The following is an 11,804-nucleotide window of genomic DNA, read 5'->3' as shown; positions in this document are numbered from 1 at the left end:
TAGGGTCTCGCTCTGTCTCCCTCTCTCTCTAGCTCTGTCTCTCTCTCCCCCTCTCACACACACACACACACACACAATGTACAGGGTCTCTGTCACACACAAAGGGTATGCAGGATGTCTGTCTCTCACATGCACACACAGGGTCTCTCTCTCTCTCTCTCTCTCTCTCTCTCTCTCTCTCATACACACACAGTGTACAGGGCGTTTTTCTCTCTCTCTCTCACACACACACACACACGGGGCTTTTCTGTCTCTGTCTCTGTCTCTCTCACTCACACATGCATGGTGTTCAGGGTCTTTCTCTCTCTCACTCACACACACACACTGTACAGGCATCTGTCTCTCTCTAACACATGCACACGGTGTACAGGGCGATTCTGTCTGTCTCTCTCTCTCTCTCTCTCTCTCTCTCTCACTCATACGCACAGACAGGTTGTACAGGATGTCCTTCTGTCCCTCTCACACATGCATGGTGTATAGGGTCTGTGTGTCTCTCTCTCTCTCTCACACATGCACAGAATTGGAGAGTACATCAATTGACACTGAGACGCATTGCTCGTGAACCTGTGTGAAGAGCTGAGCTGTGAGGTATGGATTGTGTTCATTGGTGCTGGCACTGTGTGCTGAAGGAGGCAGTGCTGAACTGACTGTGGTGTAACAGTTCTCTGCGGTTTCCTCCTCTGATCACTCGGCTGCTTCTCAGTATTGATGCAGCAGGGGCAAACGATTCAGAGGGAGAGCTGCCATTAATCTCACCGGCTGTCTGCAGCCTCCAAGTCCAGACTGCGCCACAGCACAGGGCTGCCCCTGACTTGAGAAGGCCCAAAGTGTATGAAGGAACGGGGAGGGTGGGTGGTGCGTGGATCGAGACCGGATCACGGCATCCAGGAAGCTGCTGTCCCCAGAACGTCCCGTCAGTACGAAAGATCAGAGTCACTTGCTCCATCACACAGCCTCTTGAATCGGCTCACTCTACTGCCATCTCAGCCAACCCACAGAGATAGTTTTATTCCAGGGGAGACTACGAACCTTGAAGACACTGCCCCAGAGGTAAGATCTAGTCTGATACCTCTCTATCTCTCGTTCTTTCTTGTTCCTGCCTCATCCTCTTCCTCTCTTTCGTTCTGTCTCGTTTACTTTCTTCCTCTCTTTCTCTTCCTCTTTCGTTCATGTTCTTTTGCTCTTTCTCTCACTTTCTCTCTCTCTCTCATTCTCATTTGCTGATCGGCTAAATCACCGTCCAAAAACCAGAAATTAAATTGTCAACAAAGCTTGAAGGATCTGTGCAGGGACAAGAAGAGTATATATGGCCCATTCTGCCTGCTGCTAGCTCCTGGCAAGTGTTCCCTGCTTCCCCTGCCGTGCATGCCCCCCTCCCCAGCTAGCCTGGTCAGGAACATCCCCAGCGACAGATTGGAGGTCTGATAACGATCTGAGTCCTGGAGTCCTGCCCCCGTCACACCAAAACTAATCCCCGTGTTTAAGTAATTTCATAATCGGCCCTTCCAGGAACCAGGGCCTTTTTAAGATAGGTTTGAACTTCTTCCGGCAGGGAGCAGAGACTGGGTGAGTGGGCGAGGATGAACATCGAGCCATCGAGCGCTGTCGGACCCTGAGGCAGCAGGGAAGGGGGATCTGAGGGACGTTGAGCGCCTCAAAAGCTTGTGACTGTCCCGCCACTGCTGTGGTTTACCCCAAGTGCTGAGCCAGTATGGCCCTGCAGGGGAGGAAGAAGGAGAAAGGGGTCACTGATTACGACACGCAACTGAAAGGTTAGTGCTGGGTGAGAGTGTGTGGCATTGTGTATGAAGGTGTATGTTACGTAGTGAGAGTGTGGGTGTGTTAGAGTGCATATGTCAGTGAGTGAGTGTGTGTTTATGTTTGCGAATGTGAATCAGAATGTGCTTATGTGTTTAATCATGTCAGTGCATTTATGTTTGTGACTGCCAATGAAATTATGTGCATCTGAGAATCTGGCAGAATGGATGTGTGTTTAAAAAAGTGTCTGTGTGTGTCTGAGAAAATATGTGTGTCAAAGTGTGTGTCAGTGAGTATGTTTCAGGTGAATGTGAGTGAGAGTGCATTTGTGTACGTGAGTATGACAGTGAGTGTGTGTACGTGCTGCTGTTTGTTTCAGTGCCTCTGTGACAGTAAGTGTGTTGATGTGTTCAACAATGAGTTCTGTCTCTGGCTCTGTATCAGAGTCACGTGTACAAGTGTTAGTGAGAGAATGTGTGCTTCTTTGACTGTCTTTTGTGTGTGTGTGCACATGTGCCTATGTAGGCATACAGTCCAAGTATGAATGTGAGTGTGTGTCTGAGTGATTGTGTGGATGTGTGTGTTTTGTGTGTCTGCATGTGTCGGGGAGCATGTCTGTCTGAATGTATGTTTGTCACTCTCTGCGTACGTGTCCCGGTGTGTCATTGAGTCTATGCATATTAGGTGTGTGTCTGCATATGTCAGTGTGTGTATGTATTAGTGAGTATGTCAGTAACTGGGTGCATGTGAAAGTGTTTGGTTCTGTGTTCCCATGTCAGCCCCCCCAACCCCCCCGCACCATTCTTACCAACTGCTTTACCACTTCCTGATCGACCCAGATTTGTCTCCGATTTTCAGACCAGTTATCAACCTTCATGATGTGACATCAGGACACCAACCTCCACTGTGGGAACTAAGGGCCCTTCCACAACCATGGGGCCTCAGAGCCCAACCTCGACCACAAAATCGTAAGACATAGGAGCTGAATTAGTCCATTTGATCCATCATGTCTGCTCTGCCATTTCATCATGGCTGATTTATTATCCCTTTCAACCCCATTCTGCTGCCTTCTTCCCATAACCATTACTAATCAAAAACCTATCAACCTCTGCTATAAATATACCCAATGACTTGGCCTCCACAGCCATCTGTGAATTCCACAGATTTACCACCCTCTGGCTTATGAAATTCCTCCTCATCCCTATTCTAAATGGACAGAGTCTATTCTGAGGCCGTGCTCTTTGGGCCTATACTTTCCCGCTATAGGAAACGTCCACTCCACACCCACTCTATCTAGGCCTTTCAGTATTCAATAGGTTTCAATGAGAGTCCCCCTCATTCTTCTAAACTCCTGCAAGTACAGGACCATATATTAACCCTTTCATTCCAGGAATCTTCCTTGTGAACTTCCTCTGGGACATTTCCAATGCCAGCACACCTTTTCTCAGATAAGGGACCTAAAGCTGTTATCAATACAGTCTGACCAATGCCTTGTAAAGCCTCAGTACTACATCCTTGCTAACATTCATTTACCATCCACTCAGACTGCAAGTTAACCTTTAGGGAATCCTGCACAAGTCCCTTCGTACCTCTGATTGCTGAATTTTCTCCCTGTTTAGAAAAGAGTCTATGCCTTTATTCCTCTGTCAAAGTGTATGACTATAAACTTCCCTACACCATGGGACCTTGGCGTAATCTCCACTGTGGAACCTCAAAGCTCAGCCTCCACCGTGTGAACTCTGGACCCTTATCCACTGTGTGACCTTAGGGTTTCTTCTCCGCCATGGGACCTCAGCATTTCACCTCCACTGTGGGACCTCAGGACTTCACCTGAATGGCGAAACTCAAAGGATGCAGGATGTTTTGAAGTGCTGTAGAACATTTTATTGAGTTCATTCCAATCTGAGGAAGCCTTCTGGATGTGGAAGGAATGACGTGCAAATGGGGATAAGGCAGGAATGCAGTGGAGTTTGGCGATCAACCTTGATCTAGTTCAGTGGTGCAATGGGCTGAAGGGACTGCTGCCTTTTCCCACATAAACGTACCCTCTCCTGCTCTCTGAGGCTTAAGCTTATGTTTGATCCTGAGATACTCAGGTCTTCTCCCATAGCCTGAACCTTTTGCCCCACCACAGGGCTTCAGGCCAACCCCTCAACTGCTGTGCGGCCAAGCTCTCCACCGTAGGGCTTTCCTTACAGCACTCCCCATCTCTGTGATCCCCTTCAATGCCAACACTCTCCCTGTCTATGACTGTCTCTGGCCATTACATTCCAACCAACCTTTGTGACTTCCTCTGTACTCCACACCCCTCTCCATCTCTGTGACCTCCTTCGGTCCCTACATCCCTCCCTGTCTCTGTGAACCCTTCTGGCCCTCCAGCCCTCCAGCCCTCACCACCACTGTAACTCCCTCCAGCTCCTACATCATTGCAAGATCTCTGCCCCGCTCCCATGCTGACCTCCGATTCCTCCTCTGAGCCCGGTCACCCCATGCCTTCAGCATCCGGGCTCTGAGCTGTAGATTCCATCCTCGAAGCCCTTGGCCTCAAAACTGAGTTCATTCACCGAGTTGTCGGTCACTCACTGGGAATTGCCCTTGAAGCCCAGGGTAGCGGTGCGTTGGGTGACTCCCGAGAAGCCCCTTTGGTGACATTTCCTCTGAGTAGTGGTCATTGTGGCATGGTTCCCTCTGGTCCTCCTGCAGAGATCCGCGGCCAGCTGGCGGACCAGTTGAAGTGTCTGGATACACAGGTGGAGCTTCGAGGCCAGTGCCTACAGGACATGTCCGAGTTCTTCCGCAGGAAGGCAGAGATCGAGCTTGAGTATTCCAGGGGACTGGAAAAGCTCGCAGACCGATTCTCCTCGAAGATCCGTAATTTCAAGGACCCCCAGGGATTTTGGTAAGGACATTCAAGTTGTTCCTACAGACTCTCATCACTCACTCCTGGGGTCAGACACAGGGTGAAGCTCCATCCGCAATGTCCTATCATACACTCCCAGGGTCAGACACAGAGTGAAGCTCCCTCCACACCGTCCCATCACAAACTCCCGGGGTCAGACACAGAGTGAAGCTCCCTCCACACCGTCCCATCACACACTCCCGGGGTCAGACACAGAGTGAAGCTCCCTCCACACCGTCCCATCACACACTCCCGGGGTCAGACACAGAGCGAAGCTCCCTCCTCACCGTCCCATCACACATTTCTGGGGTCAGACACAGAGTGAAACTCCCTCCACACTGTCCCATCACACACTCCCGGGGTCAGACACAGAGTGAAGCTCCCTCCACACAGTCCCATCACACACTTCTGGGATCAGACACAGCGTGAAGCTCCCGCAGAAACATCCCATCACTCACTTCTAGGGTCAGACACAGTGTAAAGCTCCCTCTATACCATTTCATCACACATTCCCGAGGTAAGACACGAAGTGAAGCACCCTGCACTCCATCCCTTCCCACATACCCGGGGTTAGACACAGGGTGAAACTTCCTCCACATTGTCCCATCACACACTCCTGGGGTCAGACACAGAGCAAAACTCCCTCCAGAACATCCCATCACTCACTCCCGGGGTCAGACACAGAGTGAACTGTGATACACTGTCGAATCATACGCTCCTGGGACACACGACACTTAAAAGCTAAAATAAGAGATATGCCGCCCAAAAGGAGCCAATTAGTGTTGAGATTTTTATGTCTTGCCACCAGTGAATGGAATCATCCCTAGTGAGTACTTTATCAAATTAAATTGAATTGATTTCTCAGGCTAAGTGGATTGAATGCTGACTGCGAAAAATTTGCATCTTAATTTCACAAGCAATTTATTGAATCACTCATTTCTGTACTACGCTGCACATGATTTTAGCCAAAAGGCCGAGGAGCTCCAGTGAAACGAGAAAACTAATTGAAATTGTCCGCGGTTAACAGTTCGGCTATGATATTCCCGATTTCCCTGTTTTCCAAAGAAAACACTACACTCATTGGGAGACAGGCCCCTCACATGCATGGGCACACTTACACACATACAAGAATCTTACAGACGACAGCGGGAATTAATCCGGTGCTGAGAAGCGTCGCGCCCACTGCTGTGCTACCGTGCTGCCCTGTTCCTAAACCTGGTGGTGTAGTAGGTCGGTCGGTGATTGCTGGTACTGTAATGGCTTTGTGCTCACTGTCGCACCACTTTGCCTGTGCAGGAAGGAGCAGAACATCTTGTCCCCAGTTCACTGCTGGACCCAGATCCTGGGCCAGACACGGGAGCAGAGCAAGAAACACGGTGCCCTGCATGACATCTTCACCAACCATCTCACACTGCAACTGACCCACCTTGGCGAGGATGTCACCCGCCTTGCACGCAAGGTAAGGTTGGCGGGGGGGGGTGGTGAGTCCCGGGGCCTTCCTATTGCCACCCCCCGAGTCCTGGTCTGAGTCTGCAGTCAGACAGGTGCCGAGGACAGAAACCTGTCCTTTGGGGAGTGGAGCGGGGGGTGGGGGGGGTCAGTGGTTCGGGCTTCCAGCCGCACTGGGTCCACTGAACTAGGAAGTGCATCTTATTATTTCTATCCGTTCACCCCCTCATTGTCTGCCCCTTCTTACTGTCTTCGATCTGTCTGTCTGCCTCCTCCATGTCCCCCTCCCACAGTGTGAATCTCCTCACTGTCTGTCTCCCGTCCCCCACCGTCTCCTGTCCGCAACTGTCTTCTGTCCCCCTCTGTCTCCTGTCCCCCTCTGTCTCCTGTCCCCCTCTGTCTCCTGTCCTCCTCTGTCTCCCGTTCCCCTCGTCTCCCGTCCCTCCTTCCCTCACTGTCTCCTGACCCCTCTGTCTCCTGTACCACCCCCATCTCTCACCATCTTCCATCTCCCATCCCTCTCTATCTTCCGTTCCTCACTGTTGCTCCCTCTGCACTGTCTGTTCAACCCCTCACTACCCGTCCTGTCCTCTGTTTGTTCCTTTCTTCGCTGCCTATCCCTTTCCTCCGTCTGTCTGCCACCTCACTGTCTCCCCCTCTTCATCATCTGTCTGCCCTGTCACCTGCCCTCAGACCCTCACAGTCCCCCTCACTGACTTCCTCCCAATATCCTTTCCCATACACCCCTCCCCACACCCCTGGCCCTGGGTGTTTACCCCTAGCCCTGGAAGGTCACATGTGCCCAATTTCCTCCCCCTCCACCAATCCTGTTGTGACAGGGACCCCATACCCAGCCCCCTACAATAATTCCCCAGGGGTCCAGGTGACGGTCAAGGCATCTTGCTGTGCGCAGACCAGTGGCGTCTCCATCCACATCGCCCCCACCCTAATCCTGTGCCCCCCGAGGGATGAAGTGTAGTGGGAGGCATAGGGTTTTGACCGCTTTTCCTGACACCATGTGGTTGTTCTCCCAGAGTAAAGAGATCGGCCTGCAGATGCAAGAGGAAATGATGAAGGTCACCACTGAGCTGCAGACTGTGAGTACTATGGTTTTGTCCACCCCACATTCAGTTGGCGCTTTCTCACTCCCGCACACTCTTCCCCTCCCTTTCCTCCCCTTTCCGCTTCCCACATCTTACCCTGCTTCCTCCTTCCCATTCTCCCTCTTCCATGCTTTCTCCCCCTCCCCAGCCCTCATCTTGCCTCTCAGCACAGTACACCAAAACACACAGTGAAATGCTTCATTTGCATCAATGACCAACACAGTCCAAGGATTTGCTGGGAGCAACTAGGCACTTGGACAGTTACATAGATTGGAAAGATATAGAGGGATATGAGCCAAAATGTGGGCAAATCTTAGATGACAATCTTGGTCAGCAGGGAAAAATTGGGCCGGAGAGCCTGTTTCTGTGCTGTATAACTCTGACTCTACACCTGTGCCAATCAGACCTCCTTGTTTGATTATCTTTCAGTTTGTTCTTTAAACACCATGCATCTTCTCATAGCCAATGGATCCATTCCCAAATCCTTGGCTCTACCTGCCCACCAACTCTTGATTGATTGGTTGTCCAATATGTCTGACAATGAGTTCGAACTGCACGATGAAGCCTGTGTGGGAGAGTTTTAAAAGTAGAAAACCAGTTGCACTGAGGTAATTCTGCTCCCTTGAGCTCAGGAGTTTGGGTCCAGTGGTACAAGTAAGTCTCACAACTGAGATCTTTCTTGGTTGTGGTGGATGACTATGACTTCTTGTGTGCCTCGTCATGCCCTTCACTCTCCACCACCTTCCTGGCTGTTCGATCTCATCTGCCCAGTCTGCAGGAGCCGACTTTGCATGCTAGGACAGGCATGTAATCCTATCTCACCAGGGTAAGAGGCCTACAGGCTGCCCTCATCTGGTTTAGCCCGCCTGTACCAGAGAGTTTCTGCTGTCACATGCAAACAGCTACTTGGAGTCACAGATGAGAACTGAGCATCAAAGACGAGCCTGAATGCCGTATGCCATCAGCTTTCAACCCTGGCAATGTCAATCACCAAACCTTGCAAGTCAGGTCAGAATGTGGTGCATCGATCACGTCTTTGCAACGCTCAAACAAAACCACGATTGACATAGCTGAAGCGTGAGCCAGCCCCAGAGCTGAAACGGCAGGAATGAAAGCAGCGTATGCTAAGCGCTCGTGTAAACATGGAGAAAACACGCACAGACTTTGGAGAAAGTTTGGGTAGAAACTACATCGAGTGTGCTGAAGGAGGATTGCGAAGCTGAGGCTGCCGTAGCAGAAGCAAAGCTGTACGAAGCAGCAGCTGACTTAGACGGTGTGGTGACTGAAGAGCCGGCCATTTGTACAAGTCCTCTAAAATGACATGGTTGCTCAACAGAGAATGGAATCAAAGCAGCAGACAGAAATAGGAACCAGCTTCCTGTTGTGCTTTGCACCAAATTTTTACCCAGTCCTCCTCCTGAACTTGCATCCTCTGCTTCAGATGCAAACCCAAAGAAACATGAACCCTCATTTAATGTGCAAATTGAGGAGTGTTCAATATTACCCAACTTGTAAACACATGGTGTGCACCACTTTATAAGTGCGACAAGGGCTTCACCACTGGGGGATAAATCACCATCGGACAGTAAGTAGTTCAAGTGAGATGCTGAGTCTGGCCAGAGAAACACACACAAAATGCTGTAGGAACTCAGCAGGGCAGGCAGTATCTATGGAAGAGAATCATAGTTGATGTTTCAGGCTGTGACTCCTCATCAGGACTCGGCGGGGGGGGGGGGGAGATGAGAAGTTGGAACAAGAAGGTGAGGGGAGGAAGGTGTTAGGTGAAACCGGGAGAGGGGAGGGGTGAAGATCTGGGAAGCTGATAGGTGAAAGAGATAAAGGGTGGAGCATCTGATAGGAGAGTGTAGAAGACTATGGAAGAAAGGAAAGGGGGATTAGCACCGGAGGGAGGTGATGGGCAGGAAAGAAGATAAGGTGAGAGAGGGAATTGGAAATGGGGGAATGGTGAAGGGGAGGGGAGCAATTACCGGAAGTTTGAGAAATTGATGTTCATTTCTGGTCGCCTCACTATAGGAAGGACGTGGAAACCATAGAAAGGGTGCAGAGGAGATTTACAAGGATGTTGCCTGGATTGGGGAACATGCCTTATGAGAATAGGTTGAGTGAACTTGGCCTTCTCTCCTTGGAGCAACGGAGGATGAGAGGTGACTTGATAGAGGTGTACAAGATAATGAGAGGCATTGATCGTGTGGATAGTCAGAGGCTTTTCCCCAGAGCTGAAATGGCTAACATGAAAGGGCATAGTTTTAAGGTGCTTGGAAGAAGATACAGAAGAGATGTCAGGGGTAAGTTTTTTAGGCAGAGAGTGGTGAGTGCGTGGAATGGGCTGCCGGTGGCAGCGGTGGAGGCGGAAACGATAGGGTCTTATAAGAGACTTCTGGATGGATACATGGAGCTTAGGAAAATAGAGGGCTATGGGTAAAGCCTAGGTAGTTCTAAGGTAGGGACATGTTCGGCAGAGCTTAGTGGGCCAAAGGGCTTGTATTGTGCTGTATTGTTTTCTATGTTTCTATTCCATCAGCTTGGAGGCTACCCAAACGGAATATAAGGTGTTGTTCCTCCAACCTGAGTGTGGCCTCATTGCAGCAGTAGAAGAGACCATGGACTGACCTACTTCTGCTCCTAATTCTTATGTTCTTATGTTCATCAATATACAGGAGGCCACACTGGGAGCACCAGATCCAGTAGATGACTCCAACAGACTCAAAGGTGAAGTGTCGCCTCACCTGGAAGGTCTGATAGGGGCCCTGAATGGTACCACGATGAGGCCACAGTCAGGTTGGAGAAACAACACCTTATAATCCACCTGGGTAGTCTCCAACCTGATGGCATGAACATCGATTTCTCAAACTTCCGGTAATTGACCCTCCCCCCACCCCTTCACCATTCCGCCATTCCAATTTCCTTCTTTCACTTTATCTCCTTACCCACCCATCACCTTCCTCTGGTGCTCCTCCCCTTCCCTTTCTCTACCTTCTCCTATCAGATACTCACTTCTCCAGTCCTTTATTTCTTTCACCAATCAACTTCCCAGCTCTTTACTTCACCCCTCCTCCTCTCATGGGTTCACCTGTCACCTTGTACTTCTTTCTTCCTTCCTCCCAACTTCTTCCACTGACTTTTATCTTTTTCTTCAGTCCTGATGTAGGGTCTTGGCCCAAAGCATCGACTGTTTATTCTTTTCCATAGATGCTGCCTGGCTTGCTGAGTTCCTTCAGCATTTTGTGTGTGTTACTTGGAGTTCCAGCATCTGCAGATTTACTTGTGACTGGCCAGAGAAGCCCTGGGGCAGAGTTGGTCTGAATGTGAACAAGACACTCGTCTGGAGAGAGGCGGAGCATCTGCAGAGAGTAACAATATATTGCAGAATGCAGATGGGCACACGGTGCAGCAAGCACCAGTGGTGAGGCAACTGAGCATCCTTCTAATGTAGCTACTTCCCCAGACACTCTAAAGACATATTCTGGAACATCAGGAGTTACCGGAAGGAGAGTTAATAGGAGCAGAGGTCTACTTACCCTTGTCAACTCTCATTGACTGCAACCATACTCCCAACAACTGGGGTGAAATCCCAACCCCTGAAGCTACTTCTGGTCCTTCACGTCATAGGGACAGAACTGACAAGCTTCACACCCCCCCCCCCCCCACCCACTTGACTCTTCTGCTGAAGGCTCTCCTGTTGCTTGGCAGAGACAACATCCATGCACATAAGGTACCTGAACAGTAGACACAATGCACCTTATGCCCAACGACTGGACTTGGCTTGGGTCATACTCGGCGAAGTCTGCCTCAGTGGTGCCCAGCAGCCCACTGTCAGTATATTTAAGACTAATGTCCTGAAGAATGGGCGCCCAGATCATTTCAGACCCTGAGAGAGTATATGAAACTGAAGGTTATAGGAGTAACCAAAGATGGCCTCTGAAGTGGTTGGCACGTTTGTAAGCAACCTCTCAATGCAAAGCAACTGAATCAGCCAAAGACAGGTGCATGCAGAAGAAGTGCAGTGCATCACAAAGCAAGAACCTCTTCCAATCCAAAGTTACCTCAGTGAACTCTGTTAGGAAATTTACCAGGATGCAGCCTGGATTAAAGAGTATGTGTTTGGACAGTAGATTGAGTGAGATGGGCATTTCTCCTCAGAACAAAGGAGGATGAAAGTTGACTTGATACAGGTGAAGTAGAGTCGAGTCAGCAGGGCCTGGGCCCCAAGCACAAGGAAAGACCCAAGGTTTGATCAATTTAAGCACTGGGCCGAATTGGAAATGTTGGTTTCGGGCCGATTCAAGGGGGTGGGACACCAGCCTGAGAGTGTAACAAAGTGGCAGGTCCTGGGTCCGAGAGCAAGAAACGACCTGAGATTTGATTGATTTAAGTGCCAGGCCGAATTGGAAAGACCAGGGTGTCAGGACCGGTTGCGAGAGACAGACTGGATCAGTTCGCTGCTCCACAAGATTTACTTGTCTCTCTGCTAAGCCCATAAGATATAAGAGCAGAATTAGGCCACTTGGCCCATTGAAGTCAGCTCCACTATTTCATTATGGCTGATCCAATTTTCCTCTCTGCCCCGATCTTCT

The 11,804-nt window shown here is 50.1% G+C and overlaps 1 protein-coding gene across 2 annotated transcripts in view; it reads left to right on the top strand.

Moving 5' to 3' along the window:
• The first annotated feature begins 417 nt into the window (after positions 1–417).
• The window catches only part of LOC134339140 (SLIT-ROBO Rho GTPase-activating protein 3-like), an 83,171-nt gene continuing 71,784 nt past the window's right edge, over positions 418–11,804 (top strand). Inside the window, exons 1-5 of one of the 2 annotated variants that reach the window (XM_063035496.1) lie at positions 418–1,050; positions 1,553–1,772; positions 4,462–4,657; positions 5,954–6,116; positions 7,141–7,203. In XM_063035496.1, the coding sequence (XP_062891566.1) occupies positions 1,712–1,772; positions 4,462–4,657; positions 5,954–6,116; positions 7,141–7,203 (483 nt within the window). In that variant the 5' untranslated portion in view covers positions 418–1,050; positions 1,553–1,711. Of the gene's footprint in view, positions 1,051–1,552; positions 1,784–4,461; positions 4,658–5,953; positions 6,117–7,140; positions 7,204–11,804 lie in introns of both variants that reach the window. The other variant, XM_063035497.1, reaches the window with a different exon arrangement.

The sequence above is a fragment of the Mobula hypostoma genome, chromosome 28 (genome assembly GCF_963921235.1).
Source record: "Mobula hypostoma chromosome 28, sMobHyp1.1, whole genome shotgun sequence".
NCBI lineage: Eukaryota > Metazoa > Chordata > Chondrichthyes > Myliobatiformes > Myliobatidae > Mobula > Mobula hypostoma.
This window is presented reverse-complemented; position numbering and strand designations above follow the sequence as displayed.